We start from the raw sequence: 23,542 nt of genomic DNA, 5'->3' as shown, positions 1-23,542 counted from the left end.
ATTGGGAATGCTCAGTAGGTCAGAAGGGTTTGAACAAAGGGTCTCTGACTCAAAACATTGCTGTTTCCAGCATTTTAATTGTTTTAATTTCAGATTTGCCTCATCCGCACTTTTTTGTAGACGTTGGCTGATTCTTAAATGCCCCCTGAAGTGCCACGACAACCCGTTTATTCAACAATCAATGATAGAAAGGGAATAAATGCTGTTTTTTTCCCCGTACAATCTCCTGTTCTGAGAATGAACGCGATGCTGTTTTAAAAATGTGCCCGTGAAAGAATCATCTTACCTGTAGGTGGCACCATTGAGCTCTGGGTGGACAGCCTGTGGATCCATGCTTGGCCAGGCAGCAGTTGTAACAAAGTAATCCTTATTTACACAGTTTCTTAAACTGTCTGGGATCCGACCTGTGGAGAACAAACAGGGCAGAGATATCACAATTTAACGCATTACAAATATACATTCATAAAGATAATATATCAAACACAGCCAACATGGGAGGGTTTCGGCCTGAAACGTTGCCTATTTCCTTCGCTCCATAGATGCTGCTGCACCCGCTGAGTTTCTCCAGCAATTTTGTCTACCATCATAATTACTTCCGTTAAACCTTCCGCACGCGCAGATTAAAGTAATGACGCTACCAATATAGGAGAATTGATGGAAATATTTACTTATATTGAAGAATGTTGCACCACATAATTACAGGTAAACAAGTACCATCATCGTAACATCTTCTGAAATCACATCTGTCAAGTGGTCTCACCTGTAATAGCTCTACGAATCTCAGTGGCAGCTGCTTCTCTCATCTCCAGGGATGCCTGTTCACTGTACCAGGATGTGTGCGGTGTGCAGATCAAGTTGGGAGCATCTTTCAGCGGGCCTTGTGTAAAACTGCATGGGAAACAAAATAAGGAGTCTCTATAAATAAGGAATCTGTAAATGAGGAATGTGTAGGAAGGAACTGCAGATGCTGGTTTAAACCGAAAATAGGCACAAAGTGATGGAGTAACTCAGCGGGACAGGCAGCATCTCTGGAGAGAAGGAGTGGGTGACGTTTTGGGTCGAGACACTTCAGTCTGAAGAAGGGTCTCAACCCAAAATGTCACCTGTTTCTTCTCTTCATGAGATGCTGCCTGTCCCGCTGAGTTACTCCAGCATTTTATGTCAATCTTCACTGCAGGAATCTGTAAATGCAATATGATCGCACTCCTCCTGTGGCTCATCAATCCAATAACCCAAAGCAATTAACCCATGGAGGCAAGGGGGGTGAAAGCATGAAGGATAACTGCCACCAAACTCTCAGGGATCAGTGTTTAAGTCAGCAATATCTGTCTGCCATGCAAGTCCATTATAACGGATGAGACTTCCGAGTATTTAGAGACATATGATAAATTACAAGAATGATCTCATGGATCAACATATGAGCTTTTGATGAAACTGTACTCATTGGAGATTGGTAGAAAAGGGGGGGGGGGGGGGGTCAGACCTTAACAAATAGTGGCCTGGGATAGAGTGGATGTGGAGAGGGTGTTTTCTAAATGTCTCCTTAGAAAGGAGATGAAGAGGAGTTTCTTTAGTCAGAGGGTGGTGAATCTATGGCATTCATTGCCACAGTCTGCTGTGGAGGCCAAGTCATTGGGTATTTTTAAGGTAGAGATTGACAGATACTTAATTGATAAGGGTGTCAAGGGGTATGGGGAGAAGGCAGGAGACAGGAATTGAGAGGGAAATATAGATCAGCCATGATTGAATGGCCGAGTAGACTTGATGAGCCGTATGGCCTCCTTCTCCCTCTCCCACAGAGCATCCTGGTGAGAACTAGCAGAATATTTTATATTGACTAATAAGAAAAATCAAGAGCGGGCAACTGGAATCAAACTATCGCTACAAGGCAGGAAAACGACGCAATGAATAGATGTCGAGAAGAGCGGCACATAGTGGTTATGTTGTGGCACCAAGATTCTCTCTCACACACCCGTCATCTCCACTTTCTGATTTAAAAAAAATGTTAACATACACCGAAGGGTAACTTACAGTAGTCAATTAATCTACCAGCACATATTTAGGAAGCGGGAGGAAACCAGAGAACCCAGAAGAAATCCATATGGTCACACAGAGATTGTGCAAACTCAACAAGGTTACTGCCCAAGGTCAGGATTGAAACCTAACCCTTGAAGTGTATTACAGCAGAACTAACTGCTGCACCCCTGTGGCACACTTGTACCAATATTACAAAAAATATTACAAAAAGTTTACTTGCGTTATTTTGTTTTGCCCTATTTTCTGGCAACTGTTCATTAATCTTGCAAAGTATCACTGGACATATTAACTACTGCCGTTGAACAACAGAGTATAAATCATTCATATGACGTTATAATCTTACACTGGTGTAGATTTCCTATTTAATATAATTTCACATTCTGTTGTCACATTTTGTAGATGGTAATAGACAATCATTTCCCACCAGAGTTTTGCACGGCCTTCTTACACTGACACAGAAGCAGATTATTTGATCTGTCAGATCAATGGTAGAAATGTAGGGGCTGCAACTGATGGAGCCTCACACTGTGGCCTGGCCACAGATCAGAAATCATGTTAAAAACCCTTCATACCTTGTCCCCTTCCTTCCTTTGTTATCTCTGCCGCACACAATTTCTATCAGCAATAAAGGGTAGATGAATTTAAGTTGTGAATTTATATTTGTGTTAACCCTTCAATTAATGGGCAGCACCAAATGGCCTACTCCTGCATCTATTTTCTATGTTTCTATGAAACAGGCCCCTCAGCCCACCGAATCCACTAAGACCATCAATCATCCATTCACACCAGTACTATGTTATCCCACTTTCTCATCCACTCTCGACACATTAGGAACAATTTACATTTGGGATGCAGGAGGAAACCTGAGCACCTGGAGAAAATGCATATGGCCGCAGGGAGAACGTGCAAACGCCACACAAATATAAACCGCGATCAGGGTTGAACCCAGGTCTCTGGCGCTGTAAGACAGCTGTAAGACACTGTGTGCCACACAAATACCATGGTGGAGTTTTAACAATATATTAAAGGTGTTGGTTCAGTGCCACTTAGAATCAGAAGTCAATTGACAGGTCAAAATACAACAATTATATCCTGTATGCAGAGTCCATATGTATCACAAGTCAAATCCAAGTTATAAAATGTCAAAAACAGTAAAGGTGTATTGAAACAGGAGCACTAAGTAGTCTTTAAAGCTCATATTCAGGTTAAATTGGTACTTTACCTCACCCCAAATGCCAGGTACAAACAACATGGAAATTCAGGGAGCAACAGGACAAAGTAGGCAGCATAGAAGCATCTCAACCCGAAACGTCACCCATTCCTTCTCCCCAGAAACGCTGCCTGTCCCGCTGAGTTACTCCAGCTTTTTGTGTCCAGCACCACATCCCCTGCTGGTTGTATTCAATTTGCCTACAGTCAATGGGACTAAATAGCAGATCCATCTGTCTCCTCAGATCCTGGTGAACTTCTACCGCTGCACCATCGAGAGCATCCTTACCAACTGCATCACAGTATGGTATGGCAACTGCTCTGTCTCCGACCGGAAGGCATTGCAGGGGGTGGTGAAAATTGCCCAACGCATCACCGGTTCCACGCTCCCCTCCATTGAGTCTGTCCAAAGCAAGCGCTGTCTGCGGAGGGCGCTCAGCATCGCCAAGGACTGCTCTCACCCCAACCATGGACTGTTTACCCTCCTACCATCCGGGGGAGGCGCTACAGGTCTCTCCGTTGCCGAACCAGCAGGTCGAGGAACAGCTTCTTTCCGGCCGCTGTCACTCTACTAAACAACGTACCTCGGTGACTGCCAATCACCCCCCCCCCCCCCCCCCCGGACACTTATTATTTATTTTTTTTATTCAAAATCGTTTGCTATGTCGCTCTTCAAAGGAGATGCTAAATGCATTCCGTTGTCTCTGTACTGTACACTGACAATGACAATTAAAATTGAATCTGAATCTGAATCTGAATCTGATACCGTGTGTAACAAGTGGGTGGTATGATACTGCTCAATAGAGATATTTCATCCCAGTTTATTTTCATAAAGGTAAAAAATCAGTGAGAACAGACAGGATTAACCAGTGGGCAAAATTTCTAAAGTTCACTGTACTTAATATATAATTTTGGCTCAGATGTTTTGTTATATTTAGTTTACTTCATAGTAACTGAGTTAAACAAATGGAGGAAGGAATATCATATAAACTGGAGGAATAGCACCTCTAGCGGCAGCTCAGTGGTGCTGCGGTGGAGTTACTGTCTTCCAACACCAGAAGCCCAGGTTCGATCCTAAGTACGGGTGCTGTCTGTACGGAGTTTGGACCTTCTCCCTGTGATTGCATAGGTTATCTCCGGGCGCTCCAGTTTCCTTCCACAATTCAAAGACGTGCAGGTTTGTTTGTTAATTGGCTCCTGTAAAATTGTCCCTAGTTTGTAGGATAGAACTAGTGTACATGGATCGCTGGTCGGCACGGACTCGGTGGGCCAAAAGGACTGCTTCCACGCTGTATCGTTAAATGAAACTAATGCACTCAAATTCCGCTTGGGTAGCTCGCCACCCAACAGTATAAATATTGAACATAATTGTGCCACTTTCCTCTTTCCAGCTTTACAATCCACAACTCTTCAAACATGTTCCACAGCTTCCTTTCTTATCTATGGCCTTTGTTCCAATCATTTGAATATCGTAAAAACCATTGCCCTGTCAACCTATTGCCTGCCACACTTTGCCCCGCATCTCTCCTTCTCCAGCATTCATCTCATCTCCCCCCTATAATCAGTCTGAAAAGAAGGGTCTCAACCTGAAACGTCACCCCTCCATGAAGATTCTCAGTCTCAATACAATTTGATGGCTCTTAGTTGTTATTCACAAAATGCAAAGTAAAGCATTTCAAGTTTTTGTTTATACAACACTGATAAAGAAAAGCACCACTGGCATTCTTCAACTGAGAAAGAGCTAATTATACTCAATTTGTGTAACAGCTGTTCTACTTCCAATGCCCGAGAAGATGGCAAATCAGCTCCAATATTGTGGTTGACTCAAAATACTGGAGTCAGGAAGCAGGTCAGGAAGCATCTCCGGTGAAAAGGAATAGGTGAAGTTTCGGGATGAGACACTTCTTCAGATTTTGTGGGTATTGGAAAAAGTGATCACATTAACCAGTGGCCATATTTATAATCCTATCATATCCAGATAACAAATGTTTCCAATCAGAGTTTAAAGTGTAATATTCTCCCTGTAACCACGTGCATTTCCACTGGGTGCTCCTGTTCCCCTCTCCCCCCACACATCCCAAGAGCACGCAGAGATAACCCAGGCGATCACAGGAACATGTTTATGCCTTCATACAGACAGGAGCCAAGGTCAGGGTCAAACCCGGGTCTCTGGCAGTGTAAGGCAGCAATTCTACCGCTGTGCCACTGTGCCACTTTAGCAGCTGGAGAGTTTGGCTACAGGAATGGGACCGGAAAATTGGGGGCCACAAATATCGTGTCAGATTTTTGGATGAAGGGTTGAACTCAAGACCGATCAGGAGATTGGGAAGAGCAAGTTGGTTAAAGGGTTCAAGGCTGAAGACTGACTTTCCAAATTAACCCAAACCATGCAGCGTGATGTATGTTTGACATAGCTGCAAGTATTACAGTTGAAGCAGTATATCATCTCTATCATCACGCATCAAGTCCTGAGTGGCTGGTGACATGTTGGCCGGTGTGGGCACGTTGGGCCAAAGGGCCTGTGCCCACGCTGTATGACTCGATGACTCTAATAGAGGTATAATGTCCAATCAAGTAGGAAGTATAATTACCAAATGAGAAGGAAAAAGTGAAACAAAATAGAGATGTAAGCAATGCAATTAGATGTCTTTTTTTAATAATCAACTCTGTGCAATGTCGTTTTTGATTAAGTTGAGTGCCTGTAAATAAAACTTCCAAAATAAAGAAATTAATACCATTAACCAGAGGACGTGGTTCTTCGCTGTATCTTTCAATGGGTTTAGTTGAGTTTAGTTTAGTTCATTGTCACACGTACTGAGGTAAGTGAAAAGCTTTTCTTGACTCTACCCTTCACCACCAACTTGCTCATCTTTAGGATGTGGATGGAAACCATAACACACAAAAGAAAACCCACACAGTCACAGGGAGAAAGAGCAAACCCTAACTCTAACTCACTGGAGATCAGGATCAAACCCAGGCCACAGGAGCTGTGAGGCAGTAGCTCTACTAATTGCGACACTGTGCTTCCTACATTGAGGTACTGCTCCACTCTGGTTAGTTTTAGATTTGTTGTTGATGACTGCATCTCACCTGAAAGGTTCACTCTCATGGACATCAAGAGCAGCTCCTCGTATCCTTCCCTCTTTCAGGCCCTGAGCTAAAGCCTTCTCATCGACCAATCCTCCTCGCGCTGTGTTAACCAAAAATGCTCCCTGCCTCATCTGCGGACCAAGCACAGCAAGAGTTTACTTCAGGAGATGATGAACAGAGTTTATGACAATGAGAAAACAAGTACTATGACATCTAATTTGTGCACAAAACCAGATGTGATGTGGCTTTAACATCTATAATGTTGCAGTGAGCTTCAATGGAGTAAAAGCAATACTTGAATAAAGAACAGATTAATAGATGTTGTCTGTTTAGAAAACGGAGCAGCACTGACTAAGTTCAAGTTGTGCTTGTCTATTTCTGATTCAGCATTTAACACTGGGATTCTGACAGACCAACATCAACAGGGTCATGTTGGTCACATACAGCATGTTCCCTCTGTATTATTTGGCTAAGAAATGTATCAGTCTTTACTCCATGTAAAGAACATCCCTTGTACAATGAATGGATTGCATTTATTGATTTTCAGTCAATTTAAGTGAAAAATAGACTATGACATGTACCTTTTTGGCCTCAAGTTATCCATTTTCTCCTGAGGATACTAACTCAGGCTGCATGCAGTTTCACTGCCAAGTGGCGTTTTTTAATGTACTCGTGTAGGAATTATTTGTTATTATCATGCGTCCCACATTGGTTGTTACACCAGTGTTTGTAAACCTGAATCTATCCTAACGGAAATACAAATGTGCAGTATCTCTTTATTTAACGACTAATACCAGCAAACATGTGTTGGAATCTGCTGGTGTACATGTAGCTAACTATGCACCTCACTACCTTTTGTAACATTATCATTAAAAATACACCACAAAAAATGAAAGACAACATAGATTACACAGAATATGAAACAGTAGATGAATATATTCACACTATGTTGACCTATATCCCCTCATCCTTTTATGAAGGTTTGCTCCCGTGGAACCTCTTGAATTGTCTGGCACAGAAGGCCAGTAGATGATTCTTCCCTAAACTCTTTCACTGTCATTCTCTAACCTGAGGGCAGGAACTGTATCTAGGTCATTGAAGATAATGGAACAGCTGAATTTATTTCCACTCCTTTGTTGGCATGGACAAGTCGAGCCGAAGGGCCTGTTTCCATGCTGTATGAATGTATAATCAGGTTATGATTTTGCCACGCTGGCTGTCACAGCCTTGCTCTTTCATGTCACACGGGGACTGAACAACATATGTACCAGATCAGTGAGCCACTCACTCACTCACTCACTCACTGTATATCAAGAACAGTGTATAATCATAATACAGTGGCCACAAGACTCCTCTGGACAGGGACTGCTTTATTCTTACTCCCCAACCACTTCTTAGAGGAAACGTTCTACGGCAGGGCAAGAGATACCTGGAGCTCTGGTTGTCGTTCTCTTAGTATGGGATTACCTGTTTGATGGTAAAGTCATTGATAAGATGGTGGTTGTGTTCATTCAGGTTACAATGCAATGACACACAGTCACTCTGGTATAACAGGTCCTGAAGAGTATAAACTCGTTGTACGCCCAGAGCTCTCTCAATTCCATCGGGCAAATATGGATCATAAAATATTATATTAAACCCAAAGATTTTAGCTCGGACAGCAACAGCCTGGCCAACACGACCTGCAAAACAAACAACATAATGATTTTGTAGTATGAGATAGTGGGCAATACTATTGACTGAGTTAATCTAAACCACTATTGCTCTAAAGAAGCAAGGCGACATAAGTGATCATTTTAACAGTAAATCATTCCAAGGTGCTTCACTCCAGTATTAGCTAGCAACGTTTTACGATGTGAAGTTTGATCAAAGAGGTTTCAGAAGCGATTTAATAACAGGGAGACAGAAAGGATTTTTTTTCCACAGTAACAGTTCCAATAACTCATTTAAATGCAGAAAGGGCTGTGTTTTGGCAGGAGAGCCAAGTGTGATCGGTAGTCTTCTTGTACGATTCACAGGATTCCTGCAGGGAGAAAGCTTTGCTACATTCTCAGCTGCCTTGCCTTGGTTAAGACCAGAAATATGGCAAGCTGGCACTTGGTAAATTAACACAAGGAAGGCATCTGCAGAATCTCTGTAGGTGTCAGTGGGTGGGGATTGCCAGCCTTGTCGATGCAGGAAAATGGGACCACAAGGAAAAGAAAAGTGACATTTTTTAAAAAGCATTCCTTTATACCAATATCCAAAAGTAAATTTCATGCAAGTCATTCTTGTTTCATGAAATAATTGATGAAAACATATAAAAAATCTGCATTCTTCTGCCACTAGGCTTTGACCTCTAAGTCTAAAAGGAACAAATTTAATTTATACAATATCTCTATCACCTCATTATGTAATTAGTGTATATTTTCCTGATTGTGATCATGTAAATTAAGTGTAGAGAAAATTAAATCCCAAATATAAAACACTTCAGAAGTTGTGAAGTGATTGGAATTAAGGTGATTTTCTGTCCTCCCCTTCATAGCTAGCGATGTTAGGTTCTTAATTTACCTCGAGGTCCATAAACCTAACGGTGTTTCGCATTTAATGCCAAAATGTCACAGCCTAATTTTGGTACTGCTTAAAGCAGTGACAATTGGTAACATACATATATAGAGGCATACAATGCGCTCATAGGCTTTCTAACTGAACCTGTAAAATAATCTCAACTACAGATCAAAACTGGATGTCGTCCTACAAGGATGTTTTTGCAATTTTGTATAATAAGTTGTTTAATAATGGTATCATTTGCAACTTGTTGTCATGGCAATTTCTGGTTAAATGGATTTTTAATTGGGCATGACCAGGACAACTGGCCAGAGATGAGGTGCCCCGACACATACTTAATGAAGAGTTTCTGATAAAGAAGAACAGCTGCAGCATAATTACTAGGTCATTAAACAAACAGCTTTGAAATTGGATCCAATTGCATGCCCATTGGGAAACTGTGCTAGCCACTGTTGCCACCTCAATGCGGATGACATTTTCCCAACAAAAGTCGAGCACTTTATGACGTAACAAGTCTCCCACTGTTTCTTTCCGCATTACCGAAGTAAATTGGAATAGATGCAGCCACCAAAAACCAGAAGCACACTGCGCTAATATTTCCAATCAGATGTCAGATAGTGGGTCTCCAATGTTGACACTGATGGGAACCATTCTTCAGACCCGACCTGAGACGTCACCCATCCATGTTCACCAGGGATGCTGCCAAACCTTCTGCGTCACTCCAGCACTCTGTATTTCTTTTGTAAACCAGTATCTGCAGTTCCTTGTTTCTACTAACTGTAAATATTGTAGCCGGGCCCATTCAATGCTAGTGATGAATAGTTCATGTTACCTGTGGTAGTACCACAGCATAGAAGTAAGACTGGTGATAAAATACAGCTTTAGTGGACCAAATATAGTCTGGTGTTCCAGCCTGGCCATCTTCTACGTGGCCAAGCATGATTTCAATCATGACGGTAACTCTGCAGTGGGTTATGCAAGTTGTGGGTGTTTTACAAGCATCAGCTTGCCTAACAACCAACCGCAGCCCAATCGACTGTGAAGCACCATCGGTGAGACCAAGCGGAGGCTTGGCGATCGTTCCGCCGAACACCTCCGCTCGGTCCGCATTAACCAACCTGACCTCCCCGTGGCTCAGCACTCCCATTCCGTAATCAACCTCTCTGTCCTGGGTCTCCTCCATGGCCAGAGCGAGCAACACCGGAAATTGGAGGAAGAGCACCTCATATTCTGCTTGGGGAGTCTGCATCCTGGGGGCATGAACATTGAATTCCCCCAATTGTGTTGGCCCTTGCTGTCTCCTCCCCTTCCTATCCCTCCCTCAGCCCTCGTGCTGCTCCTCCTCATTGTTCCTTTCTTCTCCCTGCCCCCCATCAGTCTGAAGAAGGGTTTCGGCCCAAAACGTTGCCTACTTCCTTCGCTCCATAGATGCTGCTGCACCCGCTGAGTTTCTCCAGCATTTTTGTGTACCTTCAATTTTCCAGCATCTGCAGTTCCTTCTTAAGCACCATCCTATCCCTGCTTTCACCTGGCCCACATGTATTTGAACATCAAACAAGATTCTGAAAGCTGACTGATATAAAGCAACGGAAGCATCCCTAATGCTATCTGGTACATATTCAGTTCAGATTAGAGACAGCTCTAACAATCTCTGGAGCCTGCGTAAGATTCAGTATGCATTGAATACTGCTGTCATCAAGATTAGTGCATCTTTGTCATTCATTTCCTGTTCTACAATAGAGTGTGACAGGAGTATAATAATGTGTGAAATATTCAAATTAGATTTATTTACAGCTTCTTGCAACATCATCTTTGTTCAGCATTTGAATGCAGGTCAGATCATCAATGTTATAATTAACTCAGCAAAGATCTCTTGCTTAGTTAGCCCATGGATATACTGACATTTGTAACTGGAGGTTCCAAGAGGGTACATTTGCAGGTAAGAAGGGAATCTTACGCAGACTCCAGAGTTTGCAGAAATGGTCCTGTATCTGCTTAGATCTGCCATATTGATGACGCAAGAAACTGCAGATGCTGGAATCGAACAAAACACAAAGTGCCGGAGGCACTCAACGGGGTCAAGCAGCATCTAGGGAGGGAATGGACAGATGGCGTTTCGAGTCGGGACTCTTAGTCAGACTTATGCCGTCATTCAGATGTTTTCCTAAACCTTTCTTCTGGTGTCAATCTAAATTTCAAGGTTTGGCTAAGTGCTTCCAACTTGCATTTAATTGGCATCTTTAACGCAGTAGAATGCCATGAGTTTTCTACAGGAACGTTTTCTACAGGTGATTTTAAAGTAAATAAGGGGGGGGGTGTCAAATGGGATAGTCAAGGACGGAGTTAAAGGGAAAGGGAGTAAAGGGATAGTTAATGACCCCAGAATTAACGGGAAAGGAAGCTCACAAAGGGATCGGAGGATATGGACAAGTGTAATAGGGATCGATGTGAAAGGTGAGATGCGTAAGGAATTAAAAGTATTGTATATGAATGCGCAAACTATAAGAAGTAAAGCAGATGATCTTGAGGCTCAGTTAGAGGTTGGTAGATATGACATTGTGGGGATTACTGAGACGTGGCTGCAGGAGGGTCGGGCATGTGAACTTATTCAGAGTTATACATCTATAGAAAGGGCAGGCAGGTGGGTAGAGGGGGGGGGTAGCTCTGCTGGTGAGGGATGGAATTCAGACCCTTGAGAGGGAAGACATAGGGACTGACGAGCTAGAGTCACTGTGGATTGAGTTGAGGAATTGTAAAGGCAAGAAGACACTAATTGGTGTTATCCACAGACCCCCAAATAGTAGCCCAGATGTAGGGTGTAAGTTGCAGCAGGAGTTAAACTGGCATGTAACAAAGGTAATGCCACTGTGGTGGTGGGGGATTTCAATATGCAGGTAGACTGGGAAAATCGGGTTGGTTCAGGACCCCAACAAAAGAGAGTTTGTAGAATGGCTCCGAGATGGATTCTTAGAGCAGCTTGTAATGGAGCCGACCAGAGAAAGGGCAATTATGGATTTAGTGTTGTCCAATGAACCAGAATTGATAAGAGAACTAGAGTTAAAGGAACCGCTTGGAGGTAGTGATCATAATATGATTAGTTTTAATCTGCAATTTGAGAAGGAGAAGGTTAAATCGGAAGTGTCAGTGATGCAGTTGAACAAAGGGGACCATGAACGCATGAGAGGGGAGCTGGCCAAGGTAGACTGGAAAGGGATCCTAGTAGGAATGATGGTGGAACAACAATGGCAGGAATTTCGGGGCATAATCCAGAAGGCACAGGATCGTTTCATTCCAAAAAGGAAGAAAGATTCTAAGGGGAGTAGGAGGCAACTGTGGCTGACAAGTGAAGTTAGGGATAGAATAAAACTAAACGGAAAGATATATAACACAGCAAAGAGTAGCTGGAAACCAGAGGATTGGGAAACTTTCATTGGACAACAAAAGGAAATAAAAGGGGCAATACGGGCTGAAAAGATGAAGTACGAAGGGAAGCTGGCCAGGAATATAAAGAAGGACAGTAAAAGCTTCTTTAGATATGTTAAGGGAAAAAGAATAGCAAAGTCAAATGTGGGTCCCTTGAAGGCAGACGCGGGTGAAATTATTATGGGGAACAAGGGAATGGCAGAAGAATTGAACAGGTACTTCGGATCTGTGTTCACTAAGGAAGACACAAACAATCTCCCAGAAGTACTGGAGGACAGAGGATCTAAGGGGGTAGAGGAACTGAAATAAATTTTCATTAGGCGAGAAATAGTATTGGGTAGGCTAATGGGACTGAAGGATGATAAATCCCCTGGGCCTGATGGTCTGCATCCGTGGTGGTGCTCAGGGAGGTGGCTCTAGAAATAGTATACGCATTGGTGATCATTTTCCAATGTTCAATAGATTCAGGATTAGTTCCTGTGGATTGTAGGATAGTTAATGTTATCCCACTTTTCAAGAAAGGAGCGAGTGAAAAAACAGGGAATTACAGACCAGTTAGCCTGACTTCGGTGGTGGGAAAGATGCTGGAGTCAATTATTAAAGAGGTAATAATGGGGCATTTGGATAGCAGTAAAAGGATTAGTCCAAGTCAGCATGGATTTATGAAAGGGAAATCATGCTTGACTAATCTTCTGGAATTTTTTGAGGATGTGACAAGTAAAATGGATGAAGGGGAGCCAGTGGATGTAGTGTATCTAGACTTACAGAAAGCCTTTGATAAGGTCCCGCACGGGAGACTGGTGACTAAAATTAGAGCACATGGTATTGGGGGCAGGGTGTTGACATGGATAGAAAATTGGTTGGCAGACAGGAAGCAAAGAGTAGGAGTGAACGGGTCCTTTTCAGAATTGCAGGCAGTGGCGAGTGGAGTGCCGCAAGGCTCAGTGTTGGGGCCGCAACTGTTTACCACATATATTAATAGTTTGGAAGAGGGAATTAGGAGCAACACTAGCAAGTTTACGGATGACACAAAGCTGGGTGGCAGTGTGAACTGTAAAGAGGATGTTAGGAGGTTGTAGGGTGACCTGGACAGGTTGAGTGAGTAGGCAGATGCGTGGCAGATGCAGTATAATATAGATAAATGTGAGGTTATCCACTTTGGCGGCAAAAACAAGGGGGCAGATTATTATCTCCATGGGGTTAGGTTAGGTAAGGGGGAGGTGCAGAGAGACCTGGGTGTCCTTGTACACAAGTCACTGAAAGTTGGCGTGCAGGTACAGCAGGCAGTGAAGAAAGCTAATGGAATGTTAGCCTTCATAACAAGAGGATTTCAGAATAGGAGTAAAGAGATTCTTCTGCAGTTGTATAGGGCTCTGGTAAGACCACATCTGGAGTTTTGTGCACAGTTTTGGTCTCCTAATTTGAGGAAGGACATCCTTGTGATTGAGGCAGTGCAGCGTAGGTTCACAAGATTGATCCCTGGGATGGCGGAACTGTCATATGAGGAAAGATTGAAAAGACTAGGCTTGTATTCACTGGAGTTTAGAAGGATGAGGGGATATCTTAGAGAAACATATAAAATTATAAAAGGACTGGACAAGCTAGATGCGGGAAAAATGTTCCCAATGTTGGGCGAGCCCAGAACCAGGGCCACAGTCTTAGAATAAAGGGGAGGCCATTTAAGACTGAGGTGAGAAAAAACTTTTTCACCCAGAGAGTTGTGAATCTGTGGAATTCCCTGCCACAGAGGGCAGTGAAGGCCAAATCACTGGATGGATTTGAGAGTTAGATAGAGCTCTAGGGGCTAGTAGAATCAAGGGATATGGGAAGTAGGCAGGTACGGGTTGTTGATTGGGAAAGATCAAACATGATAGCAATAAATGGCGGTGTTGGTTCGAAGGGCCGAATGGCCTCCTCCTGCATCTATTTTCTATGTTTCTATATTTCTAACGTAACCATTCAATCCGTAGAGAAACAAAATGGCTGATCAGAGATTCCTTGAAAAAAGTCGAACTGTGCAAAATGAACAATGCAAAATGTGTTGTATATGTTGTCAGTTCACAACTCTGAGAACATTCTGATGGGAAGTTTCTGTAGTTTTTGTCCTCTGGCTTGTAGCCGTTCACTTCAAAACCACTAATTGACACAAGGGCCCCAGGGACTTCATTTCTGTGCAATCTCTCTCCCAGCTACTGTGATCAAAAGAGGTCAAGAAACAGCAAGGCACTAAAACTGTTATGAGGAAAGTCACATTTCAATTTAATATGTGAAAAGAGGGGAATAGAGGGAGAGGAGTGGGGGCGATAGGGAGTGGGGAATAGAGGGAGAGGAGAGGGGGCGATAGAGAGTGGGGAATAGAGGGAGAGGTGGGCAGTGGGGGAGCTGGGGATAGAGGGATAAGAGGGAGGTCGGGAGAGGAGAGGAGTTATGGCGGGAGGGATCCCCCAACCCCTCAAACTCTTCCCCCCTCCCTCTCCCCCGCTGCTCCCTCTCTGCCCTCCTACCCCCCCTCTCACCCCTTCCTCTATCTCCCCTCATCTCTTTCCCCCTCCCCCCCCCCCCCTCCTCCCCCTCCCCCTACCCCTCTCCCTCTCCTACTCCTCTCCCTCCCCTACTACACTCTCCCCCTCCCTGCCCACTCTTCCCCCTCTCTCTCCCCCCCCTCGCCCCTCCTCCCCTCCTCCCCTCCCTCCTCCCCCCCCCCTCTCCATTGTATCCACTGTAAAAGCAGAATAAGTCAAGTATTTTTAGAAGTATTACAAATGGCTTGTCACATGACAAGAGCTTCCAGGAATTCCTCAAACTGAAGAGAATTAGAAGGGTCATTTACCGGTGTGATAAATTTCGACAGCTTTGGTGACTGAAACGACTGAATCTGAGTTAATTTGCCTCATTTGCGGCTTTCAGATGGAGACATTAACATCTGGGAAATACTTGACTCTTGAGAGTTGTTTCCTTTTTATTCATGAACCTTCAGAGCAGTTTCTTATGACAAGCAGTTGCATTGAAACCATTTTGTTTTGCAGAGGAAGAGATGCAAATGAACTTCCAAGAACAATTTACAGCGGGAGGCAAATAAAATAATTTTGGCCAGATTGTAACCATATGAATGACTACACACCAGCTTTTCTTTCGTTGAAAATGAAAACCTAACTCCAACCTCAAACACCAACTTCTTGCCAATCTCTCATACTTCAGCAGCACTTAGCTTGCAGAGAACCTCAACAAATGTTGGAAAATATAACCAACCAAGGTGTTTTGAACAAAATGCATTTGGATCACTCGCTACGTTGGGATGCAGCCAACTTGGACATCTCTCAAGATTAAGATGGAAAACAGAAAGCTGTACAATGCTATGTGTGCACTGGTTAGAGCATACTTCATGTAAATCATAGAAACACAGCTAATCAATGGAAAGCTGGGGAACAACAGTGCCTGTGACTATACTGCTTCTCACTGTTTCATTATAGATTGATCCTTATTAAATTTGGACTGAGGCAGACCACCTAAAACTAAGTTATTTGAATCTTTCCTTTTCTCTCTGCTCCCTCATATTAGCATCAAGTCCCAAAAGTGGGTCCATTTACACTTCAAACATAGTTCCAAAGTAGTTAAATGATTAAGGTAAATTGCCATTTATTTTTTATGATTCTGTTAAAGCAGCACGGCCCTTGTGGCTAATGGAATCAGGGGATATGGAGAGAAAGCAGGTACCTGTACGAGAAACTGAGTTGGATGATCAGCCATGATCATATTGAATGGTGGTGCAGGCTCGAAGGGCCGAATGGCCTACTCCTGCATCTATGTTTCTATGTTTCTAAAGTACCTTTGACCATTTTGTATTCCAAACGTTTAGACCAGACTCACCTGAAGCTCTTGCAGCTCCTCTCTTAAGCCAAAGCAGATGGGACAAGCGCTGGCTGGGAAGAGACCTGTGTCTCCAATGATTCTTACAAACGTCTGCAGATGAACGCTAGAAAACCTACTGTCACTTGCTTCACAGCTTGGTTTGGGACCAACTCTGCTCAAGATGTACAGGTTTGCAGATTAATTGGCTTGGTATAATTGTAAATTGTAAAGTGTGTGCAGCAATTTGTTAAGGTCCCACACAGGAGATTAATGGGCAAAATTAGAGCACATGGTATTGGGGGTAGGGTACTGACATGGATAGAAAATTGGCTGGCAGACAGGAATCAAAGAGTAGGGATTAATGGGTGCCTTTCAGAAAGGCAGACAGTGACTAGTGGGGTACCGTAAGGCTCGGTGCTGGGACGGCAGCTATTTACAATATATATTAATAATTTAGATGAAGGGATTCAAAGTAACATTAGCAAATTTGCAGATGACACAAAGCTGGGTGGCAGTGTGAACTGTGAAGAGGATGCTATGAGGATGCGGGGTGACTTGGACAAGTTGGGTGAATGGGCAGATGCATAGCAGATGCAGTTTAATGTGGATAAATGTGAGGTTATCCACTTTGGTGGCAAAAACAGGAAGGCAGATTATTATGTAAATGGTGTCAAGTCGGGAAAAGGGGAAGTACAACAGAATCTGGGGGTCCTTGTTCATCAGTCACTGAAGGTAAGCATGCAGGTACAGCAGGCAGTGAAGAAAGCTAATGGCATGTTGGCCTTCATAACAAGAGGAGTTGAGTATAGGAGCAAAGAGGTCCTTCTGCAGTTCTACAGGGCCCTAGTGAGACCACATCTGGAGTATTGTGTGCAGTTTTGGTCTCCAAATTTGAGGAAGGACATTCTTGCTATTGAGGGAGTGCGGCTTAGGTTCACAAGGTTAATTCCCGGGATGGCGTGACTGTCATATGTTGATAGAATGGAGGGCTGGGCTTGTATACACTGGAATTTAGAAGGATGCAAGGGGATCTTATTGAAACATATAAGAATATTAAGGGATTGGACATGCTAGAGGCAGGAAACATGTTCCCGATGTTGGGGGAGTCTAGAACCAGGGGCCACAGTTTCAGAATAAGGGGTAAGCCATTTAGAACGGGACGAGGAAATACTTTTCACACAGAGAGTTGTGATTCTGTTGAATTCTCTGCGGTGGAGGCCGGTTCTCTGGATGCTTTCAAGAGGGAGTTAGATAAAGCTCTTAAAGATAGCGGAGTCAAGGGATATGGGGAGAAGGCAGGAACGGGGAACTGATTGTGGATGATCAGCCATGATCACACGGTGCTGGCTCGAAGGGCCGAATGGCCAACTCCTGCACCTATTGTCTATTGATAGTGTTGGTGTGTGGGGATCACTGGTCGGTGCGGACTCAGTGAGCCGAAGGGCCTGATTCTGCGATGTATCTCTTAACTAAAGTTTAAAAAAGGCCACAAGTAATTGTGAGCGAGTTATAGATGTAGCCCAGTACATTACACAGACCAGACACCCTGCCATCAACCATCTCCACTTCACGCTGCCTTGAAAAAGCAAACAAAATATAATCATAGACTGGTCCATCCTGGTCATTGCTTCTTCTCCCCACTCTTGTTGGGCAGAAGATACAGAAGCTTGTAAGCTCACACCACCAGACTCAATTTCCCTCTGTTATAGGCTGCTGAATGGCGCTTCTATAAGCTATGTACTGTACAAAGACATTGGTCATTGTCTATGAAACTGGTGCGCTAAAATGCTGGAATGTTGTATTCTGCATTCAGTATATTCCTCTTTGCTGTATCTATAGTACTTGAGTTTGACATGATTGTATTAGTATCTAGTATTGTCGGATCTGATTGGAAAGCATGCAAAACATAGCTTTGCACTGAACCTTGGTACACTTGACAATAATACAGCTAAACCTAACCCCATGGAAGTAGATTGTTCATGGGACAAGTTTGAGTCGACCTGGACAATTCTTTCATATTCCAATTGAAAGTGCAAGCCCAAAAGTTAATTAGCTCGTCTGGAAGATATTAAACTGTATTCCAATTTTCAACCAAATAATGGAAAGCATTTCCAACACATTTACACCAGGTTAATTTGTGTCAAGTGTCGAAGCAGGAAGCAATCTTTCTGCCCAGTTGCAGTGAGCTTACCAAAACCGATGAGTCCGAGTGTTTCCCCCCGGATCCTGGCCGCTCCTGACGCCACCTCTCGGATCTGCTCGACGCTCTGTACCCGGGTCCCCTCGCGCAGCGCCTGGTACAGCCACGTGTTCCTTCGGTAGAGGTTGAGAATGTGACAGAGGGTGGAATCGGCCGTCTCCTCCACGGCTGCCGCTGGGATGTTACACACGGCGATCCCTGCGCAAGGAAGAGCAGAACACATCAGGGCACTGGAACAGCGGGGAAGCTGCAACAAATGTCTAATCACACCGCAGTCTGTTCATCCACCAGCGGCTTCAACAAAATGGCAAATATGGATTGCAATAAAATTCCCACAAAAAAAAAAATCGAGTATCTTTATTGGCGCATTTTAGAGGTCACATGCACAGAGAACTGTGTGTTCTTTGGGCAGTACATGTTGTCAAAAGCCAAAAACAAAAGCCTGAGTGCAAACTGTGGCACGATTGACCTTGGAGGAGGGGGCACCAGCCGGGGAAAGGTCCCAGAGGCAGTGGCCAGAACAGGCTCACAGATCAACAGCGGCTGGTCTGAGGTCATAGAGGGCCCAGGGGTCAGACAGGGTCGTGGAGAAGCCCCTGCAATTCACACTGGAATGAGACTGGATGGGATATTAAAGATGGAGGTAGAGAATAACTGGACTGGGGCAAGGACTGTAAAGAGTGTGTGGAGAATTGGGACACGCAACTCGTCTCAAGGCTGAAACCACCAGTCTGAGATGATTTGCTTTAAAATAAAAACAATTTTTTAAAGCTGGCATGATCAGTGGAGCAATCAAAATGATAAAAAAACACAAAAGCTAGACTTTCATGAGGAACTACATGAGGTCGATTAACTGAATCATTTTCTTTTTTAGGCCCTTTATTTTCATGTTGTATATGAATTATACTGCATCATCAGCACCAGTTTTATGCTGCTGGGTTTAAATTTATTTTTTTGTATTACATTGACATCAAGCGATCTATTCTGTTTTCCACCCAGGTCCTGATGCAATGATGCATTCTCAGCCCCTTATTGTACTCCCTATACATTCTCCCTATACACATGGACAGGTGACAATTCGAGTCGGGACCCTTCAGACTGAAGAAGGATCCCGACCAAAATGTCACTGATCCATGTTCTCCAGTGATGCTGCTTGTACTCGTGTATAGTATAATTTGACTGGATAGATTCGTACTATCAGATTTATAATAGAATCCACCTGTGTAAACTCATCTGCTTAGTTCAGTAGCACTAAAGATGAAATACAGTAGTAACAAGATTCTGTATAAGGCTTCAACATTCATTCCTTTTGAGGGGTTCAACACCTCCAATTAGAGACAGATTTTTGAGTAATTCACACATTTTGCTGAGGTTAACCTCCAACTAACTCTTTCAGAAAGGTATAATGTTATTGCATGAATGGCTTACTTGGCCAGAGTGATTATCAATGTTAATTCAGGAATATATGATATAAATAGAAATGTTAGAACCCTAGATAACATCATTATTCAAATTTCTCCTAGACGTTTAACCAACCTTTTGGTGGTGGGTGTATGGAACGAGCTGCCAGGGGAAGTAGTTGAGGCAGGGACTATCCCAACATTTAAGAAACTGTTAGGTACATGTCCAGGTACAGGTGCTGTACAAGCTCAGCTTCAATGCTGACCTTGGGTGCTATCTAAATGGAGTTTGCATATTTTTTATGTGATTGCATGGGCCGCAGGTGCATCAATTTCCTTACATATCCCAAAGATGTGCAGGTTGATATAGTCATTATCCATGGTAATTTACCCCCAGAGTGCAGATGAATGGTAAAAATCAACATAGAAACATAGAGAGTAGGTGCAAGAGGAGGCCATTCAGCCCTTCGAGCCAGCACCGCCATTCATAGGAACATAGAAAATAGGTGCAGGAGTAGGCCATTCGGCCCTTTGAGCCAGCACCGCCATTGAATATGATCATGGCTGATCACCCAAAATCAGTACCCTGTTCCCGCTTACACCCCGCATCCTTTGATTCCGTTAGCCCTCAGAGCTAAATCTAACCCTCTCTTGAAAACATCCAGTGAATTGCCTCCACTGCCTTCTGTGGCAGATAATTCCAGATTCACAACTCTGGATGAAACTGTTTTTCCTTATCTCAGTCCTAAATGGCCTACCCCTTATTCTTAAACTGCGACCCCTGGTTCTGGACTCCCCTCAACATCAGGAACATTTTTCCTGCATCTAGCCTGTCCAATTCCTTATGTGCCTGTCCCACTTAGGCGACTTATTAGGCGACTGCAGGAGACTATGCAGTCACCACATGGTCGCCAGATGTTCACGCGTGGTTGCCGGGGAGTCGCCTTCATGGTCGTGAGGAGTTCCCGCATTCTGGGAACTAGTAGCGGCCTCATTATGGACGCCGCGAATATGTCTACATGTCAAAACAAATTATTGACAACCAGAATGAAGCCGCCATGGAGAGTAGCGATAATTCTCGTGCCGCAGGTGCAGCGTTAGTGGGTTGCCAGGAGGTTGAATGTTGTCGTTGGTTGTTGCCGGTGAGACCGGCGAATTTCATTGGCTCATTGGGGGAAAAAACGTTAGCAGTAGTTTTCAGACCCAAGGATAACCGACCGGTAATGTTAATGTCCGCCGAACTTCACAGCCGTGTATCTCTGGCTTCTTAAAAGTTGCCTCCATTCCTTCTCCTCCCCCCCCCCCCCCCCCCCCCCCCCCCTTTAAAGGACTTACGTGACCCTTCACGTACACTGTGCTTTCACCTTAATTACAGCGCCAACCTTCCTGTTCATCACGGTGTGTCTGTAAGACATTGGCTTTCCACCGTGTGAATTTCACTCAGACAGCGCTCTCCCCGCTTGCCCCGTCCCCCACCTGCATAACGGGCAGGTGAAGGAAGCGATGTGTGTGTGTGTGTTCCACTCTGACAGTCGCCATTCCAGTGGCCTGAAAAACCAAATTTTATATTTTTCTATAAGATATCCTCTCATCCTTCTAAATTCCAGTGAATATAAGCGCAGTCGATCCATTCTTTCATCATATGTCAGTCCCGCCATCCCGGAAATTAACCTGGTGAACCTACGCTGCACTCCCTCAATAGCAAGAATGTCCTTCCTCAAATTAGGGGACCAAAACTGATTTTTTTTGTGGATTGTGATTGGTATGGGCTCAGTGGGTTGAAGGGCCTGGTTCTGTGTGATGTCACACTTATTGACTCCCTAGCCAAAGCCTGTGCAATAACGAGAGATCTTTCTTCCCCTTTGGATAGAGGTTTGTAAAATTTTGTTTGAGAAAATGAAACTGCAAACTCTGGCATAACTTTAAAAAAAAAAAATCCTTCTAATTGCCTATGATAATTGGTGGGAAAGTAGCTGAATATTTCCCACCCTATCCATTCACCATCATATCCTGGATAAACATTCTAATATTATTCCAGCTTTCGCTAACTGGGCAGCTGGAGGGGGTTTGTTCCCAGAGCCATCCCTGCTCTCAACTCTGCAGGCTGCAGTGGCTGGGCTTCCACTCATTCCTGCCTCCTGTAAGAAAGCCCCCTGCAGAGCACAAACTTGCCCGTAAGCCCCAACACAGTTGTGCTGCCAGGAAATATAAAAATAGTGCCATAAACAGACTGAAGAACTGCAGATGTTTATTGTATTAGTTACAACATATAAAATGCACCGCTGAGAATAATGTTTAGCAAGTGGTTAGCTCGGTATCAATATTTAAACACCACAGCTCTGTTAATTCTATATTTGTTATTGAGGCAGAATGTAATGGCAACAGAAATGCAATATAATATTGCATCGACTCCAGTCTCCCTGCTAGTCTTCGAAAGCATTACTATCCATCACTGTCACTTGAAAGTAGAACTGGCAGGTTGCTGCTTGCAGTTGTAGCTGCAGTTTGTAACTAACAGTGTTAAGTGGTAAATGCTTCGACCTCTGAAGAAAGAATGTTCCTCAGGGGATATTTACACTCTTCCAATCTGTCAGATACTGCGTACATCTGTCGTATATATGTAGGCTGGAATTTAGCAGCTACAGAGGTTAGTCTCATACAGTTAAGCAAAAGTGAATAAAAAATCCTCTAGACTACTTATAGACTACATTGAATAGATGAGGACAGCACTGTAGGAAATATGAATTGAACAGTTTTGCAATGTTCTGCTGCTTCCCTTGTTGTGATGCCCATACGTTTGGTTCCTGGTCCAGTTCTCATTTGCTGTTGCTCCCCCACTGGAGCGCACACATTCCTCTCACCGCCCACATTCCCCTGTTCCTTTCTCCTCCTCCTACTTTCCCTTCACCCCTGTCTGTCTTATCCCTCCATCTGGCTTTACATTCGCTCCTATTCTTTATTTTATTCCCTTATTCGACACCCCTTTTTCATCTATTCCACCACCTACTCCACTCATCTGCCAAACATCCCCCTCATCGGTATCTATCTATCTATCACTTGCCAGGCTTTGCCCACCCCCCCTCTCTCTTTTCCAGCTTTCTACCCCCCACTCAGTCTGCAGAAAGGTCCCGACCCAAACCATTGTCTGTTATTGCCGATTGTCCACTGCAACCGAGTAAGGTATTATCATTGTATGTGGCTGAATGGACAGGGCGACAGCGAAGGAAGCGGTCGAGTGGGGAGTGGATAAAACTACTGCCGGCAACAAGAAGCAGTGGCTGGTGAGAGGGGAGGGAGCCCCATGGTGACCGGGGCCGTCCCATCGCTTTTAGCAGCCTGAAGAAAGTGCCGTCCACAAGGGCGACAACATGAGCTACAACAACAGCTGTGTCACAGGACCGTGCGGTGGATGAAGGAGGGCTCGCTGATGCATCTTCGGGGATGATGTCAGAACCAGGGGTAGGTAGGCGGTGCGAGATATAGGCGGGTCAGTGGGTCGGAAGGTCTGTCCACTATATCTGAAATCCGTTATAAAGGGGTCCATTAAAATTAGGGTTTACAATACTAATTCAGATAATATGACCAAACGATGCTGGAAAACAGCACCAGGCAGCATCTGGTGGAAGGACCTCAGGTCCGAGACCCTTTTCATATCAGTTTTCTCACATCTGCAGTTTATTTGATCTGCATTAAATCAGACAGTACTTTTAATCTCACAATCTAACAGAGGATGCCTGCTAAAGGAATGGAACCAAATAGTCCAGATAAATCAGTATTCCTGTTTCTG

The 23,542-nt window shown here is 44.0% G+C and overlaps 1 protein-coding gene across 6 annotated transcripts in view; it reads right to left on the bottom strand.

The window, feature by feature from the left end:
• The window catches only part of LOC129703972 (C-terminal-binding protein 2), a 265,226-nt gene that overhangs the window by 5,706 nt on the left and 235,978 nt on the right, over positions 1-23,542 (bottom strand). For all 6 annotated transcript variants that reach the window (XM_055646726.1, XM_055646728.1, XM_055646729.1 and 3 more), the window contains 5 exons: positions 18,347-18,553; positions 7,804-8,018; positions 6,337-6,467; positions 761-888; positions 287-404 (listed from right to left, as the gene is read on the bottom strand). In XM_055646726.1, coding sequence (XP_055502701.1) covers positions 287-404; positions 761-888; positions 6,337-6,467; positions 7,804-8,018; positions 18,347-18,553 — 799 coding nt within the window. The remainder of the gene's footprint in view (positions 1-286; positions 405-760; positions 889-6,336; positions 6,468-7,803; positions 8,019-18,346; positions 18,554-23,542) is intronic.

The sequence above is a fragment of the Leucoraja erinacea genome, chromosome 15 (genome assembly GCF_028641065.1).
Source record: "Leucoraja erinacea ecotype New England chromosome 15, Leri_hhj_1, whole genome shotgun sequence".
Lineage (NCBI taxonomy): Eukaryota > Metazoa > Chordata > Chondrichthyes > Rajiformes > Rajidae > Leucoraja > Leucoraja erinaceus.
The sequence above is the reverse complement of the archived record's forward strand: the minus strand, read 5'-3'. Positions and strand labels throughout refer to the sequence as shown.